Below are 19,742 nucleotides of genomic sequence, written 5' to 3'. Positions count from 1 at the left end.
TATTAAGACCAATGCCAGTTGACATCATCATTGCCCTGTGTCAAGAGATATGGACTACACGTCAAGGGCCTCAGACCTGGAAAATATCTGTTTTTATCCCATTAGTAAAGAAATGGAATGGCAGAAACTTTTCCAGTTATCACATGATTGCACTGATTTCTCACACAAGCAAGATTCTGTTAAAATTATTAAAAAAACACCTACTTATACATTTTCTCTTTACATGCATAAGTGCTTTGTGAAGAGCGTATCTGGATCATTTTGCTTACATAATAATACTTTTCCAGTTCCTAATTTCTACCTCTATTATCCAACCATTGGTAAAAGAAGTCCCATGTTTGAAAATATTCTGTATCTTCTTTTTCTTTTATTTTTAATGTCAATCTGTCCATTTCTGCACAAGCTAGTATTTTTTTAAATTACATCCTCTTCTGTAGGTGTTTCTTCATTTTTCCAGTGCTGTACAAATACAATTCTTGATGCTGTCAAGACATGCAATATTAAATAAATATTCCCTTTATTATACTTATCTGGTACTATACCTAACAAAAATATTTCTGGCTTATAATCTATATGCTGCTTTAACATTTTTTCTAACCATGTATGTATTTTTGCCCACATCTTTTTTTTTTTTTTGCACATGTCCAGCACGTGTGGTAATATGTGCCTGGTACCTGATTTCATTTCCAACACTTGCCGGACATGTTTTTAAACATCTTTGCTAATCTTGCTAGTGGGAAGTGCTACCTATAGAACATTTCATACAGATTTTCCTTATAAGAGGTTAGGGTTAAGGTTGATTTGCCTTATCTTGCTGATTTCTCATGCAAGCAAGATTCTTAACAGAGGCCACAGAACGTCATCAATCAAGAGTTACCTGAGCATAAGCTGGCTTTAGAAAGGAGTGCAGCACTCGCGATCACATTGCTAATATTAGATGCTTATGAGTATCAGAAGAATCTTTATATGTGCTTTATTTATTACAGAAAAGCTTTTGACTGTGTAGAATACAATGGCCAGCTTTACATGATTTTGGTATCCCAACTCTTGATCAGACTCATCAGATCATCAGACTCATCAGATCATTGTATCAGATCATTGTATATTATCAGAAGGCAACAGTGAGAACACTTTATGGTGACATAGATTGATTCAGAATCACTGAGGGAGCTAGACAGGGATGTATTTTATCATCTTTTTTGCTCAATCTGTAGGTTGAAGAAACAGACAGTTCCAGAAATTAAATCTGGAACTGTTTGATGTTGGAATGAAGATTGGGGGAAGAACCATAAATAATGCAGATGATACAAATTCTTCAAGACCTCTTCAACCTCTTATTTGTTTTGCTATTTAAAAACATATTCATGCAATCTAAACAACAGTTTTCTAAAGACTCATGCACATTAGATGCTGTTTGAATGTTTCTCAGAAAGCAATAAAATTTTTATGGCTACTTCCACAGGTAAATAACTGAAATATAAATTTATTATTTCACATCAAGTGCAAATAAATAGTTAGAAAAATAAATAAGGGTGTGTGTGCTACTGTTTTGGGGGGAACACCAGTCAACATATTTTAAAAAAATAAATGAAAAAATAAGATAAAAAATGAATGGGTGTTGAACAAGTGTTGATTGGATACAGTCATAATAAAAAAAAGTGTACTGGGGTGACTTCTGATTTTAAATTGATACAATTTCTTCATATTCTGCCACATAATACAGTATATTCACCATACTAGTTAAATATAGAGACAATATTGACAATACTGTATGGATTGTTGTCTCATTTCTTTTCCTATTGTGAAACATTGTTTATCCATTCATTAATCTACTGTAAGATGTTCTGGCACATATTGTCATATTATGTTTCTTATTGTGGCAGTGGCATGATCTGTATAGTCAAAGAATATTAAAAAAGCAAATTCTCTTTTGCTCTTTTCGTTAACTGTAGATATATTATACTAGCTACCTTATTTGTGTCTCCCAAACTTTTCTGAAATCTGGTCTTGTGCATTTGGGATTGCATCTTATTTATATGTCTTATATTATGTGAAGAAATAATACAAAGTTTGATATATTCTTAAATACCCCTGTGTTGGCATAAATGTATATAGCAGGGGTGTCAAACTCAAGGCCCGCGGGCTAGATGTGGCCTGTGGGCTGCTTAATTCTGGCCGCCGAGGCAGCTGTGAAAAATGGGGACGGTGCCTCTACCAGTGAAAATGGAGCTTGGATTTTTTTGGAAGTTTTCGGCCTGGATGACCTCCTGCTACCCTCTGCCAGTGAAAATGGAGCCCGGGAGGGAGCACGGACTCCTTTTTCACTGGCAAAAGGCTTCAGGAGGCCATCCAGGCCGAAAACAGGGCTCTGTTTTCGCTGGCAGAGGGATAGTAAAACAAACTAAAAGCAAAGCAAAACAAAAGGAGAAATATCTCCCCTTTTGCATTTGAGCATTCAAGAAGGGACAAGAAAGGAGAAAAGGAAAGAGGAAAGACAAAGAAAAAGAGTTGGAAAGACAGCAAGGAAGGAGAGCAAAAAGTTGGGAAGAGAACAAGGAAGGAAAAAGAAGTAAAGAGGGGAAGGAAGAAGAAAGGAGAATGAAGAGGGAAGAAAAAAGAAGAGGAAGAAAGGAGGGAGAGAGGGAAGTCCTTCTCTGGAGGACAAGAGTTTGGAGCTCTCCCTGATTTTGACTTCCTCTGCTAGAGACAATGGGTCCCCCCCCCACCAGGGCCACCACAGGTCTCCCCGACATAAGAGTTGGCCATGCCCCCTAGTCCATCCCAGCAAGTCAAACACAACCCTGATGTGGCCCTCAATGAAATTGAGTTTGACACTCCTTGTATGTAGGGTGTTCCAAAAAATCAGGTCTTCTATACAATTTATTATATAAATTACATTAAATGTTCAGATTGACTGTCCATCTTCTAAACACTTATTTTACTCATTCGACTCATGATCTTTGAACATTCTTGAGTTCAATATCATTTAAAAAGAACTTTTGATATACCTTACCTATATTCATATATATATATATTTGTTTTCTTAAGTTTTGCTGGTACTTACATGTATGGCATTCGGCTTTGTTCGGGTATTTTCCCACGTCATTGTAGTTGTTCTTTTAAAGTTTAAACTTTAAAAGAACAACTACAATGACGTGGAAAATACTCAACAAAGCCGAATCTATATATATATGTTTTCTGAGGTTCTCGCGGGTATTTGTATGTGGATCTTTGGTTATTGGGTTTTCTCCCGCGTAAGATTGGAAGTACTTCCAATCTTGCGAAACCTGAATAACCAAAGATCCATATATATATATATATATATATATGGTGTTGGCTTAGTTGGGTATTTTCCACGTCATTGTAGTTGTTCTTTTAAAGTTGTAGCAACGTTTCAGCAGAATCTCATCTGCCATCATCAGGCTTCTGTATTGTGTCCGCTCTGTGAGTCAGACTTTTACAGTGGTTTCAGATTTGAATTTGGGGCAGCCTATTGCTGTGCCAGAATGGTTTTTCTTCATCCTGATTGGTTGGGAGTCTTGGTCTGTGTTTATTGGTCTCGAGTTTGCTGTGTTCTGCTTGATTGGTGTCTCTAATAGACACCAATACAGCAAACTCCGAGACCAATAAACACAGACCAAGACTCCCAACCAATCAGGATGAAGAAAAACCATTCTGGCACAGCAATAGGCTGCCCCAAATTCAAATCTGAAACCACTGTAAAAGTCTGACTCACAGACGGACACAATACAGAAGCCTGATGATGGCAGATGAGATTCTGCTGAAACGTTGCTACAACTTTAAAAGAACAACTACAATGACGTGGGAAAATACCGAACCAAGCCGAACACCATACATGTAAGTATGCGAAAACTTAAGAAAACATATATATATATATATATATATATATATATATATATATATATATATATATATATATATATATATATATATATATATATATATATATATTTTCCAGTCAGATAAACAATCTTCTTCCATATTTGTTGACATAAGAGTTTTTAATCCATAGACTGCTTCTTGTGAAGCATCAAAGTGGCATTTCATCTGTGCCTGCTGCTTTCCTACATGACAGTTGATTTATTGCGTTTTATATATCTTTTTTTCTGTTGTAACTAGCTCCTTAATACTGTTTTCCTACAAATGTTTCTGTCATTCTATAATTCTGCTTGTAAAGGGTTGTGAAATATTTTAAAAGTATAACTTTTATTTAAATCTTTAAAAAAAGAAGATTAAAAACTAATACAAACTAATGTAAATTAAGAAAGAAAAAAGAGAAAGCAAAAAGAACCAGTTTGGTCTAGTGGTCATTTACCAGGCTAGACAGCAGAACACTGTGAGTTCAAATGCCACCTTAGCCATGAAAACCATCTGGGTGACTTTGGGCCAATCACTCTCTCTCAACCCAACAGCTCACAGGGTTGTTGTGAGGAAAAATACCCTGTTTCTCCAACAATACGGCCTCCCCCAATAGAAAATCCCAGCATGTTTTATAGGCATGAAATGAAATTAAGCCCCTCCCCCCAAATTAAGGCCTATATTAAAACATGCGAAATGGGGGGGAATGATGGGGGGGGCTTGCCGTTAGGAAGTACTTTTGTTGCTGCCTGCGTTGACCCCGATACAAAGTGCCCCACCAACGCCGAGGTCAACATCCAAGCCATCGCTGCCCGCCCACCTGAAGATGCAAGGGGGGGGAATTAAGTCACCCCCGAAAAGACAGCCTAGCCATTTTTTCAGGGCTCAAAAAAAAAAAAAAAAGACCCGGCCTTATTATATGAGAAACACGGTAGTAGGAGAAAGAAGTGTTCTTTATTGCCTGGAGTTATTTGTAAAAATAATAAAGGCAGGATATATATAAGTTGAGCAAAAGAAAAAAAAAAACAAAGGACTGGCTTCCTATATTATTTATAGCAGTTATAAGCACAATTATACATTTGCTTATAACAATTCCCCCTCTTAGAACTCATACATTATTTCTTTTGGATAATTTTGTTTAATTTTCCTGTGATTTTTTTCCTGACCATCCTAAAATATATTTTAACTTAGGTTATGATTTCCTCGATTTGTTGATATTCTTGACTGAGATATTTGGTCTTGTGATTTCTTACTTGACAGTGAAAACTGTATTCATTGTCTGCATCCTTCTAAATGTCCAAAATTCTCATTCTTTGTTTTTTCTTGACTATTATAATAAATTGTTCTGAAAGCCAGATAAATATAGATAAAAACTGGGAGATAAATGCATTTGGCCTCAAGATGGTGCTGCTTCCCTATATGGACAAAATCCATTTGTAAAATAGAATGTGCCAAGATACATGTGCCAATGTAAATCTTATCTTTGACTGAATGTGTGCTGGATCCAGTGGAATTCAACATCTGTACTTAGAATCAACTTTAAAAATGGAATCCCTCATGTGCTTGCATTGCATTTGGATGGGAGCTGTATAAGTTTGCACAAGTAAAAAATTGTGAAACATCTTCATTTAGAGTGTGCTGGAAGAAATGGATTTTTATCCCTTTAAAATGTGAAATAATGGGTAGGTTAGGATTTCTCCTCAAGGGACTCAGAAGGATGTGTGCCTGTCTGTGTGTTAGGTGGAGGGGTATGTCTTTCTAATTTGGGAGTCTTAATTTTTGCCCTGTAGGGTGTTGCTAACTGTGACAGTTCTCTTTTTGCATGTCTTTTCCTCGTACCTGTTGTTGGATTCATGCTGCCTAGTATATATAAGCCATGATTTATTGTAGTTTACATAATCATCCAACATATTGTGTCATACATTAATTGGTTGCATTCAGCCAATATTCCACAAAGTAAGCAACCTTGGTGCAATTTGTTACAAATTCGAAACCCAATTGGAAAAAGTTACAAAGTTTGAAAAACACTTGTCTAATATGTAGTGGGAATCCAATCCATGTACATGAGGCTTTTCAAATGTGTCACTCAAATAAGAAACCCCCCCCCCCTTATTTTATGCCATATACACATTTAATCCTTACATATATCTGTATATCACTACTATGGTTCTATCCTATCCCCTTTTGTCTTTTAGTGTGAAATCTATCTTTGGTCTATCCATTTGTACCAGCAGTTCCAGCTGTTGTGGTATATTGAAGTGTCTTTATTTTTTAATGCCAAGGTTAATTTGTCCAAATAAGGATAAAAAGGAGGTCTCACAAACTGTTGAAGATGAAAATGTTTTTAATTGTTTTCTGTCTTTTTCTATTTTCTTCTTCCTTTCTTCTTTTCTTTTTCTCTCTTACATTTATGTATGTGTTGTTGCTCTGTTTTAATTGTAAAATCAATAAAATTTATTTGAAAAAAACAAATAAAAATTTACTCAGCAAACTGTATTTTTTTTTGTAAACAGTGCCATCTTTTTAAACCACACTCCCTGTGCTATGGCCTTATTTCCCATATCAATGGAAGGGATGTTTCATAAAGAGGAAAGTTTGCTGAAGTGGAAACATGAGTAATCCCCCTCCCCAATTTTATAAATATAATGCAAAAATTGCAAACTTTGTAGTAAGGCGCAAATCAATCAGATTTTTTTTTCTTCCCCCAAATTCGAGAGGGCTACTCCTTGGGGTGATATTGAGCGCTCACCATCGAGCTTCCCAGCCGCTAAGGAAGGCTGTGAGTCGGCGCGCAGATCCTCCAGCCAGACAGCCGAAGGGCGGGAAAGAGTTAAACCTCTCGCCTCAGATGTAATTTGAGAAATCCTGCAAGCTCTGCTTCTCCAATCTGCGCGCGGCAGCGGCGAGTCACAAAGGAGGCCGGACAAGCAGAACTTCAATCCTAGAGGGTAGGGCTGCCCCGTAAGTGGGGCGACAAAACAATAAAAGGGCTTCCTCAGCCCCAAACCGGAGGATAGGGGAGCCAATAAAAGCTCAGCCATGTTTTGCGGAAAATGGAAAAAGTCCGGCTTGGAAAGTTGTCAGCACCACCAGCAGCTTTCTGCCCATCATCATGGAGGAACTGCCAAATCCTCGGGGCACCGCACGTTCAAAAAATTGGGTAAGTGAAGTGCCTGGCGAGCCGGGTAGAAAGGCGTACCTTCCGAGACCTTTCCTGGTTATTTTACTGGGTTCAGATGCAGCGCTGATGAAAGTTAGGGCTCAGCTCTGGCATCTTTTCATCTTTGCCGGAGCTCAATCCTGGAGCAAAGTATGTCAGCCTAGATAGAAGAGCACCTCTGAGCGGCTGCAGAGTGCTTTCCCTAGTCAGCCAAGTAACTCCCGATTTCGAGCGGACTAAGGGCTGCTACATTTATGGTGTAAAAGTGCGGACATAAACATATTTTGTTTTTCTCTTGAAATGTTTACAGTTTTTTTTTTAATTTAAATCGTCTGTCTAACTTATTCCTATACAAATCCCTATTTATTTAGCGTGTGGCATACTAATTTCCCTTTTTTTGAGACTCCAGGAAAATATGTGAATCAGAAGGAATTGACAGAACAACTGGATGACTTGATCTGTTTTTTTTGGTTTTGAAACTTGAACTTAAAGAAGCATAACAACCTGATCTTAAGTCAAAAATAATCCATAAATAAAACATATTTTAAGAACCATGAGCAATCTTTTGTTGCTTAGTAGGGTGACAGGAGTGAAAAGAGAATAGTTATTTTGTATTATAAACTGAGTAAAATAATTCTTTACCTTCATTTTTCAATTTAACAATGAAACTATATAAAAGGTGAGGCTAAATTAGTACATTAAAATGAGATAAACCTCTTTAAACTATAAGACAATGAATATATTAATAACATATGCATTTAAACATGCCTCTGATATTTATATGATTCTTAACATGTTCTGTTATTTCAGTTTTGTATTCATCCAATGTATTTTGAATATGGTTAAGTTTTATGCCATTTTCTTTCTTACACTGATCCTTCAAAAAGTATATAGGAGACTGTTCCTGGAGAAGAGATTTTACTTTCAGATTCATTATCTTTATTCAGGTAATCTTGAGTTATTTATCTCAAATAGATTAGGCAGGAAAATATTTAAATTTCTCAAGAAAAGACATAGCCCTGTATCAGGTTGTTTTTACTACAGGAAGGCGGGGCCATTTAAAAATTGCTGCTCCAGGAATTTAGCTTTAAACCATGGAAAATAATAGTGGAGTGTTCTTTTTTGTGGTACATTATCTCAGCAACCAAGTATATTCTAATTGTAATGCCTATAATTATGTAATATCTGCTAGGAAGTAATCAGAGTAAATAGTATCATAGAAAAAATTGATTGCAAATTTCCTTTCAGGAATTTGTAGTTGATGTAGGAGTTGAAATTTTCAGAAAATGTTTGTGTATAAAATTAAAAATTGTATCAAATACTAAGGTAAGAAAGTACAGCTTTATAATTTTCAGTGAAAATGTTTTTTTTTTTTTTTTTGGTCTCCTAATAGCTCTCCTTAACAAAAGGGCACATTAACAATAAACATTGTAATTCCAAGTTAAATATATAACTTACAAGGATAAACAACTAATTTCTATGGGTATTTATTTCATGTCAGACATTGTAGGAACTGATTAACCTATTCATATATGAATTACCTATCCATTTAAAAGATGCTCAAGATGATGTGCTATAAAGTGGAAATTGCCTTCAGAATGCTCTTGAGAATAATGGAGGTAGTAAAATGAATATAATAAAGCCACCACTCTGTATTAGAATGATATTTAAAATATTTATTATAAAATTTCCCTTAGAATTAATATATTAGAGCATAAAACTAAAGAGGAGTGACATTTAATTAAAAGAAAGCTGATTTAAGTCACTTTCTGTGAAATATGAATGAAATGCATGCATTAAACAATGCATTAAACAGCTTTAAATATTGATTTGATGGTTCTTACATTAAAATCTTGCCTCTTTTATAATAGCATTCCTTAGCTTGCTACCATGTAGGTGAATTGGGACAAGTGCTTCCAAAAAATTCCCAGGCAAAAGGTATACAGCATATACTGTACCAACAAAATTGCTGTTTTAGCAATTGTAGAAGCAACAGGTTGGGAAAGAATGGACCAATGCAACATGGTCCTATTTCCTATATGGGGAAGAACTCTGCACTAACTGATGCTTTTGTTTATCAAGTTTATATTCAGCTATTATACACACACACCAATGCATGTACACGAACAGTACTCCATTAATTGAAATTATATCCCACTTTTGGGTCTATCTGACAATCAAGGTGATTTTACAGGAATTAAAATGATAAAATATCAGAATAAAATAAGTTTAGAATTAATTAAATTATTTTTAAGAGAAACCTTTTCAACTAAAGATTAAAAGCTTAATGAAAAAGAAAAAAGATTTTCACATTTTCCTAAATTAGGGAAGAGTGGGGGCCAAAATACTCCTCCTCTGGAAAAGTTGTAGGCCATGGGAGGAGGCTTGGTCTGTGTACCACATATATGAGCTGCCAGCAGTGGAACTTTGAAGTACAATACAGCAATGCTAAAACATGTCTAACAAATAATAGTACTTAAAATGGTAAAATAAACAGCAAACTGTTAGCTCAGCTGATGAAAAAATTTAAATTCTACATTTATTCAAAAAGTCAAATGAAAATATTAAAGTTTAAACTTTAATTTATTATCTGCTGTTTAATTGATGCTAGTAGAGCTGCCAAACACTTTCCTCAGGAAAGGGGGTATTGTAAAGCTAAAAAAAACCTCCATAAAACATTTCTTTTCTAATTGCTTTTTTCAGTACATAGGAGCCAATTTGATCTGCTGATTAACGCACCAGGCTGGAAACCAGGAAACTGAGTTCTAGTCCCATCTTATGCATGAAAGCTGGGTGGATGACTGCAGGCACTCTTTGTCAGCCCAACCTACCTCACAGGATGGTTTGGGGAAATAAGTGGGGGAAGGAGTATTAGGTACATTTGTTACTTTGTGCTATTTGTAAAAAATAATAGAAGTGAGATTTTAAAAATCTAATAAATAGCAATGATAATCAGAGGTATCCCAGAGTGAACTTTGCAATGGCAAACTTTATGGACAAGTTTTGTGTTAAATGTCTATGGAGATTCTCAGTCATCCAGGCCATGGTTGTTCCAAAAGTGTTTTTTCAAAAGTCAACTGGACTTTCTGGTGTTTCTTTGAAAATGTTTCTCTTCTCATCCAAGAAGCTTCAGCTCTGAGCTGAAGAAATTTCTTGGATGAAAAGCGAAGCATCTTCAAAGAAAAACCAGAAAGTCCACTGCTTCTTGAAAAAGCACCTTTGGGACAGTTTTGTGTTACTCATTAAAGTTGTAATAATAATAGGACCTGCAGATGTCAAATTTTGATTTGCTCTATAATGTAGCTATACAGAGATTTGAGATGGGTGCCACTCTCTTGAGTCTATTGATATATATTCATGCTAAACAATACACTAAGCCAAAAAGAAGGTTGACAATTTGTGCTTCTGTAGAAACCATTGTAGCATGCTGTGGGAATTAGGTCATCATGTAAATAATAATGAGGTTTGCTTATTTTATCACAATGCTTACATAATTACGGAATTGTGTTTTACTAACCATTATTTAGCATGCTGAATGAACTCAGATAGGGTCTTCATATTACCATTTTGCTGTATTATGTGGGATAATTCTGTAGAAAATTGGATTTAAGGAATAAATACATAATGGTATGTATGCAGAAATGTGTTGAATGGAGCCTTCAGGAATCCTTTGTTAAATGTTGAGGATGATTAAGAAAATCAGTTTGATATACTTTAATGGGTGACCATAGATGGTGACAAGCTAATGCAATGAGAAAAATTGAGGAGAGATCAGCTTACAGTGACCTAGTTGTGATAAGGCAGGCAATGTAAGAATAAGTTGTGTAAGCTCAGTTCTGCCTAAGGGAGGCTGGGTAGAAGAGTGCTTAAGGAAGAATTGAGAGAGGATGGTTTTTGATTTTTTACCTGGCGGAATTTTTTTATGTCTCTCAAGAAATTGCTTCCAGATAGCGGAACAGGATGCCTCTGTTTTTATGAATTGGCAGCACCTTTCTGCATCCTTCCTCCTACTCCAGCAATTCTCAATCTCATCAACTTTAAATTGGGTGGACTTTCTATTCCCAGACTTCTCCAGCCAGCATGTGGAAGTCCATGGCAGGGAAATTGGAGTCTACCCATTTTAAAATTGCTGAGGTTAGGAAACACTGCTCTACTCACTAGGGCGGGACTGAGCAACATTTGAATCGGCTGTAAATTTCCCACATTTCAGAGAACAACAACATGATTATGAGTCGAGTGGTTGCAACACAGAGGACAGATGGAGAGTCTTCTCCATATTGGTAAATAAATGGTCAGTTATAGAGGGCAAGAATTAAAATTAGATGTAAGGGGAACATTGTTTATATTTGTAGAGGTGTTTTTGGATTATAGCTTCTTCAAGGTATCTGCAGTCCTTATGAACTTGGCCTAAGTGATTCATTCTTGTCTCTGACCTCTACTCTCGTTGATCTTGTTGGCCTTCTGGTAAGGACCGATGAGAGTTGGGGTTTCAGCAATGTTTTTATATTTGCCATCCTTGTATTAGGGAATCTTCTACTCCTGCTGCTTAATATGTCCTTTGTAAAGGGAAGGAGAGAAATATTAATTTATATCCAAACTACATCACACTGGAAAAAAAAATCCTAGGATGAAGCATCCTGATTTATTTATACTTATTCAGGATTGTTGCAAGGGCTTTGTCAAGGCTAAAAGCAGTATGAATGCACAACTTGTGTTCTCATTCAATGATTTTCCATTTTTAAAAAGCCCATTGTTTTATATTTACTTATAAAGCAATAAAGTAATTTTTTTTCCATTGGAACTTTTTTTTAGAAATTTAAAAATCTAATCTTTCTTATTTTTGTCATCTCAGGTTGACAAATATGTCTAATAATCCTTCTTCCTCCTATTTCCCCCACATAAGAACAACCCTGTGAAGTGACTTCACTGAGAGAGAATGAGTAGCCCAAAATCATCCAACCAGTTTTCATGCCTAATTCAGGACTAGAACTCAGAGTCTTCTGGTTTCTAAATGCTTGGTGACTTATAACAATGTTATGCAATTTGTTGGCCTCAGTAAGGAAGTGGTTTGTCATTGCCTATTTCTGGGATACTTACACATTTCCACTTTAACCTTCTGTCTCCATCTTACATCCAAAGATAAACCTTACTGATTTCAAGCCTAGTCAAGCCTTGTCAAATGTAACTCCTCACTTTACTGTTAGAAAGAACAACAAAGATATAATCTGTAACTTAAAGTGTTCCTCATGCAAAAGAGTATTTGTGTGCAGATTTCCTAATAGCATGAGTGCAAAATATGAAGACTAGAGTTTTATAAACCCACTTGCCAAATGTGGCTCTGCCATCTTCTGGTGTGCTGCACAAAATCTGGTGTGACCCTTGAACAAATGGAAGTTTTGCATCCTTCTCTTTCATGACTTGAAATCATTAGAAAGGTGGGATATGAAAGGATGGTATTCCATAATGTGTAGCCATTGTACCATGGAGCGCACTCCCTACCTAATCTAGAAACAGTGGATAAAATTTGCGTTCTGCACATTGCAAATAATGTGTTGCATATTCTATGTGCATGTTCAAGTACTCCTCTTTTCCACAAGTCTTCATATGAGATCATGTGAAGGTTTTCTCTTTAATATTAAAAACAATTATACAATGGCTAGATTTCAATGCTTGACTCTAAGAAATTTTAGTAGCCTACTTTGCAACACAGCAAATAGAATCTGTGGCTTCTTCGTCTCTTGTCAGACTGCTAGATTTCTGAGAAGATTGCTGAATATCGAAGCATTCAAAACTCAAAATGTTTCTAGTCCAGTGTTTCTCAAACTTAGATGAATTATCCAAGATTATGTAAGAATGGTTATTTTGTGCTAAAGACACACAAATCCATTACTCAATCAAAACAGGAGCATTTATATTGTCTTTACATGTTTTACCTACATTGGGTAAAAAGGAGTTTGTGATAAATGGTTTCGGGTTATAGAGGAAAAAGTTTGGGAAGCTATTAACAGCAGGGACGTCACTGAAAAAAGAAATGGATGCAACATGTTTTGAATGCAAAACATACATTTAATGCTGATCTGACCTTGTCAAACTGGAGGCAGATCACTTAAACCTGACACAGAACCATTAGAAGATCTGAACACTTTTGGTATGGTCAGAAGCCGTTAAAACCCTATCATAAAGGTCAGACCAACATGTATTGTTCAGGATATAACTGGTTTGAAAGTGAAACTTTTTGTACACTGCTGCTGTGAGAAAGCCTATGAGCAGAATTTAAAGGCAGAGCACAATGCTGGATAAACACAAAGAAATATAGAAACATTCTCATGTATCACTAACAGCACAATTTTATGACTCCGCATAAGTAAAGCCCATTTGTGTACTTACTGGATAGTGGCTGAAAAATACAGGTAAAGCATGAATAAAAAGCATCCAAGTCTTTTGTTTAAAGCAAGAAATAAAATTTTCCTAAAAAATCCTTGTTTACAAGCAGCAGTTGAGGTTTTTCATAGAAATTTGTAGCCAAAGGATTGGACAATAGGATTCTACTTTAAAAAAAAATCTTTCACTAAAATAGTGCTTGTTGGACAGAAAAAACGTCCTCTACGAATATTTTTGGTCTAATGGCTCTTTGGTTTATAATAAATCATGTGCATATAATAAATTCACTGTGCAAATTGTTCACGGTATACAAAGTTAGCCAGGAATTGGTGAAATATTGTCCAGTTATAACGTGAATACTAGGAATGTATCCAGATATCAAACACTTAATGCTACCAATAAAAAATCCTATATTTGTTCAATTTGTTCTGTTTTGTGGAAAGTGTAAACATGAAAAAAAAACTTGAGGAAAAATATGGGTGTATAGAAAAATGACATGAAATCAGGTCTTCTAATGAAATTACAGGATTGGGATTCAAATGATAGCATAACCAGTTTCTCCAAGATTCACTGCTTGCAAATGAATTTACGATGTACAGATATTAGACAATAAACTTTTTTTCAGTCTTGATTAAAGTTCAAAGGATTGGTAGAGTAAGAGATGTTTATTAAAAGTGTAAGTAGTATAGAATAGTTACAGAAGCAACGAATAATTATGAATTTTAAGATAGATTTGAGAATAGCCCTCTGTCAAAGTTTAAAGCAACTTGGCCTTCCAAGTGTGCAGGAATAAAGTGTTTACAGCAAGCAGCAAATGCTCTATTGTATGGTGGTAATGGAAATTATAGTCTAAGCCAATAGATGGGTGAAAACTGCCTTCTGAAGAAGAGTTGCTGTTTGTATGCTATCCTTTAAGCTATAGTGAGGATGTTTGGATTAACCAAGCCACCTGCTACATAGGAGAAGGATAATCCCTACACACACTTTTACCTATTTAAATTGGGAACTTCTTTAATTTCATTCCCTCTGTGGGGAAAAAAAACCCTAGGTGTATCACTCTGAGCAAAATTCTGTTAAGATGCAGTGTATACCATCCAGTAACAATATTGAGGACCAGCAACCCTGTTAGACTAAATGAGAAAACCCTTTTCCTCTCTTCATTATGCTATAGCTGGGGCGGGACACAGTTGTTATTTAAAAGATCTTCATTTCCCAGGACAAACCATTTTTTAAAATTAAGCTACTGTTCTTAAGAGGAGAAAAGAAAGAAAAAGGAGGGAAAGAGAAGATAGATTGGATGTATGTTTCATATTGTTTATATGCTTGAATCAGTGGTGGGATTCAATTTTTTTTACGACCGGTTCTGTGGGCGTGGCTTGGTGGGCGTGGCAGGGGAAGGATACGGTAAAATCTCCAGTCAGAGGTGGTATTTGCCGGTTCTCTGAACTACTCAAATTTTCCGCTACCGGTTCTCCAGAACTGGTCAGAACCTGCTGAATACCACCTCTGGCTTGAATGTAGCATTACATCCTCTGCTTCTCCATTATCTACATTTATAGATTTTTAAAATGTTTCCCCGAATGATTTTGTATCTATTGTGTTTTCTGAGTTCTTTTTTTTTTTTTTTTGGCTTGTGACCCCTAAGGTATGCAGGGAATACCTTTTATGGTAATATTTGATCTTTCTTTGTACTGGGTCAGCAAACATTAAATATCATCCAAACATTTAAAATGCCAGTTAGATCTAAAAGTTTGATAATTCTATAAGTTTAAATATCCATAGAGTACCAAGGTAGGTGTGTATTTGGAAACTTCTGCTGATACACCCAAGGGATTAAAAGGCTATTGTTGCCATTATAGACAAGCCTGAACTTGTTTTATCTGTTATTGTACCAATCCTAGTTTTAGGACTGCAGCTATACAGCTATGTATGTTGTTATCTCAAGCCTTGAAATATTAGTCTCCATGGAACTGTTATACAAAGCTGGATTCCATGCTTCCTTATATCAACATTGTCTTAAGAAATGCACTTAATGAACAGGTAGAAAGCGCACTAAACAGGCAGTCTTCAACTTACAACAATTTATTTAGTGATTGTTCAAAGTTACAATGGCACAAAAAAGTGACTTATGGCCATTTTTCACACTTACGACTTGCAGTATACTCATGGTCACTTATATATATATGTGTGTGTGTGTTATACATACACACACACATACATATTATATATACATATATATCTGACTTGAGATATAGAGAGATAGATAGATATAGATATATGTACATACTATATAATGATATATATAAATATACACACACACACATATATATATATATATATATATATATATATATATATATATATATATATATGATAGATATGTACACATGCACATACACGTGTGTGTGTGTGTGTATATATATATATATATATATATATGTGTGTGTGTGTGTGTATTTCTCATGCATGATATATTTATATAAAATTTATATAACAGTTTCAATAAAGACTTACTATATTTCACTGTAATGAGCCATCTACACTTGTGCCTGCAAACAATTTGTTCATAAATTGCAAGTAACATCAGGTAACCGGGATTATACATTTAACTTTCCAATTTTGATGGCATAGCCTCTCAGCAAAGAATTCATTTTTGTTGTTCAGCCATCAGTTTCTTTATTATAGATCAATACTACAAAAGAATATAGACATTCATAAAATTAAATCTTGACACAAAGCCCAAATTAAATTAATATATGTAATTTATTTTGAACCTCTAGAGTCCTCTCCCAGAAGGCAAGCACCCATATGTAGTTCCCATATGGGACCTACCGTAAATCTATTTTGTTGACTTTTCCTAACAGGCAAAAAGAAAAAAAGAAAAAGGTGGGGGAATAAGGTTGTCCCTTAGATAACTAGGTCTCATGCCATGAAGGGCTTTACAGGTGACAACCAGCACACCTAGAAATTCAATGGTACACACTGCAGCTCATGCTGCAGATGTTTTGGGTGGTTGCACAGAAGCTTATAACATGGCACTTAGATCAGCTGTAGCTTCCAAATGCTCTTCAAGGGCAATCCCATGGAGAAGATATTGCAACACAGGTAGTCCTCGACTTACAACAGTTCATTTAGTGACCAAAGTTTCAGTGGCACTGCAGAAAAGTGATTTATGACTGTTTTTTTTACAATTCGATCTTTGCAGCATCCCCATGACTATGACCAAAGTTCAAATGCTTGGCAACTGGTTCATATTTAGGACCGTCGCAGTGTCCCAGTGTCATGTGATCCACTTTTTGCAACCTTCTGACAAGCAAAGTCAATGTGGGAAGCTGGATTCACTTAACAACATGTTACTAACTTAACAACTGCAATGATTCACTTCAAAACTGTGGCAAGAAAGGTCATAAAATGGCTCACTTAACAGCAGAAAGTTTGGGCTCAACAATGGTCGTAAGTCAAGGACTATCTATACACTACATGACATGACTAAAATGAGAGTGACTATGGAAAGGATTCCTGGTCCAGAAAAGGGTGCACAGCAGACAAATTGTTTAGAAACTGTAAATCTAGCAAAAGCCCCAGGTTGTGTACTAGTTCTATTTGGGGAAATACAATCCCGTTTAGCACTAAAGAAGGAAAGTTTCTGGCACTGGAAAAAATCACAAAGCCAGTCAAGCTTAAATTTAAGTCTTAACTCCTTTCTCTCCAGACCCCTACAGCATCCAGGCACTAGATGAGAGTCTGAAAGCATTGACCAGGGGTTAAGACATATGGCTGCATAATCTAAGATCTGAAATTTCTGATGCTGGCCTTGAGGCAGTTTCCTGCTGTCTAGACAAAAATTGAGCCTCCTCCCAATTCCATTCGGTCTTGCATATTTGCTTAAGAAAATTTATATGGCTGCCCAACTCACTCTCAGTGACTCTGGGTGACATACAATGTTAAAACCCCAATACAAAAACCAATAACTGCCCACTCCTTAACAAGAACAATCCATTTGATAGGCCCCATATCACTCTGAAATCCCTAGCCCTAGTTGGCAGAACCATGTCTTCAGGATTTTGCAAAAGAGTATTAAAATGGCGGCCAGCCTTATCTTTGCAGGGATGTTCATCCCAGAGAAAGTCCTTCTTGGTTCCACTTCATGGATCACCTTAGGAGACAGGACCCTGCCTCATCTGGGAGGTGAGTAGGGCATAGGTAATTGTGAACAGGATTATCGGTGTAGGAAAGGGCATACAATCCATAATTGTGTAAAGGCCTTCGTGTCCGTGAGTCATGAGTCCAGAAAACTCCCCCGATTACTGGGTCTGCCTGGGGCAGTGCCACCTTATCCAAAACCAGAGATGGCAATTCTCCCTGGACCAAAAACCCCCAAACCCAAAGCCATTCTGTCTTGCCAGGGTTCGGTTTCACCTTCCTGTCTAGCGCTTAACGGCCTCCAGGCAGTGTGAGAAGAAGCTCACAGCATCACTTAACTCATCATGGTCTGAGACCTACAGCTGGATGTCCACAAGATGTTGGTGATATCTTAGCCTTTGGTGGCAGGCGATCTCATTCAGTGGCTTCATGTATATTTTAAGAGAAGCGAAGAAAGTATGAAGCCCTGTGGAACTCTGCAAAGCAGAGGATGAAAGCTGGACCATTATCAATAGCAGGTATTTATAGTCTAATTGTGAGCATTTTTGTTTTGGTCTTCTGGTATGATAGAAAATATGACAACTGAGCAATATTTGGCTGTAGACTTCCATGCTGGTAAAACAAACAGTGAAATGTGGGAAACCACATAGTTTTTATTACCTGAGAGAAGAAAGCATGGGCATTCATTTGGATTAACAATATTTTTGAGGTTGTCAAATATGATTATTTCCTAAAGCATGAATGAATAAAAGTGTAGTCAAATGATTGATTAATAATGATACCAATGTATTTAATATTGGATTGAAAATACGAGATCATATACAATGTAATTGTAATTGAAGACTACGAAATGGAAGCACAAAACAACCAACCGGCACACTGTATGTACATATATGGAAGATGGCCTTATGTTTTTATGTTTTGTTTGTTTATGTTTGTTTTAAAAACCAATACAAAATTATATATTAAAAAAAACCACAATATTTTTGAGGTTGTTAAATTCCAGCACAATTCGTACTCATATGTCTTCGTACAAAGATAGTCTAGCAATAGCCTGGTTGACAGTGGGGGGATTCAATTTTTTTTAACTACCGGTTCTATGGGTATGGCTTGGTGGGCATGGTGGGGAAAGATACTATAAAATCTCCAGTCAGAGGTGGTATTTGCTGGTTCTCCAAACTACTCAAAATTTCTGCTACCAGTTCTCCAGAACTGGTCAGAACCTACTGAATACCACCTCTGCTGTGTGACATATTCACCTACTGTTTTATAGATAAGGTAGAACTACCGTGTTTCTCATATAATAAGGCCGGGTCTTATTTTTTTTTTGAGCCCCGAAAAAATGGCTAGGCCGTCTTTTCGGGGGTGACTTAATTCCCCCCCCCTTGCATTTTCGGGTGGGCGGGCGGCAATGGCTTGGATGTTGACCTTGGCGTTGGTGGGGCACTTCAGTATCGGGGTCAACGCAGGCAGCACCATATCCGGTGTGCAACAAAAGTACTTCCTAACGGCAAGCCCCCCCACCATTCCCCCCATTTCGCATGTTTTAATATAGGCCTTAATTTGGGGGGAGGGGCTTAATTTCATTTCATGCCTATAAAACATGCTGGGACTTCCTATTGGGGGAGGCCATATTGTTGGAGAAACAGGGTAGAGATCAGCTTAATAATTATGCTGAAAAATATTTTAACATTTCTGAAGTCAGCAAAACCATTCCTCTGGAAATATGTGTTATTTCATTCAATACATTGATTTCTCGTTTTTTGTCTTAACAAGTTGGCATATCCTGCAATATCTTGATAAAGCAAATGTGATGAGATAGAGTTCTCCAAAACTGCAAATGACAATATTGTGAATGGTTATTATATATAAGAAGAGTGGCATGTACTATTTAATTAAGGTAAATTCAGATTATTCAGTTCTTGTCTTGGTTTCATCCACAAAAAAGATCAAGTATATCTTCATCTCCTTAACTTGATGATTGTATAACTGATATAAATAAGATAACTTTCACATATTAACTTCTGTAATTGGAGTTTAGATGAACATCGAACATCTTCTATGTCATAATCAAGCCTTCTAACAAATGCCTTAAAAGAAAATAATTCCATTTTGCTTGTTAGAAGGATAAGCTTTAAAAATCAAATTTAAGTCAGCAATCATCAAGATTTTATTATAA

General features: G+C 36.2%; 1 protein-coding gene across 2 annotated transcripts in view; it reads left to right on the top strand.

Annotated features, from left to right (window-relative positions):
- The first annotated feature begins 6,767 nt into the window (after positions 1–6,767).
- PLCD3 (phospholipase C delta 3) overlaps positions 6,768–19,742 on the top strand; it is a 72,490-nt gene continuing 59,515 nt past the window's right edge. For both annotated transcript variants that reach the window (XM_026683627.2, XM_026683626.2), the window contains exon 1: positions 6,768–7,039. In XM_026683627.2, coding sequence (XP_026539412.1) covers positions 6,919–7,039 — 121 coding nt within the window. In that variant the 5' untranslated portion in view covers positions 6,768–6,918. The remainder of the gene's footprint in view (positions 7,040–19,742) is intronic.

Source organism: Notechis scutatus, chromosome Z (genome assembly GCF_049901735.1).
Source record: "Notechis scutatus isolate UNSWTSFEM ecotype Mainland chromosome Z, rNotScu1.2, whole genome shotgun sequence".
In the NCBI taxonomy this organism is placed as follows: Eukaryota; Metazoa; Chordata; class Lepidosauria; order Squamata; family Elapidae; genus Notechis; species Notechis scutatus.
This window is presented reverse-complemented; position numbering and strand designations above follow the sequence as displayed.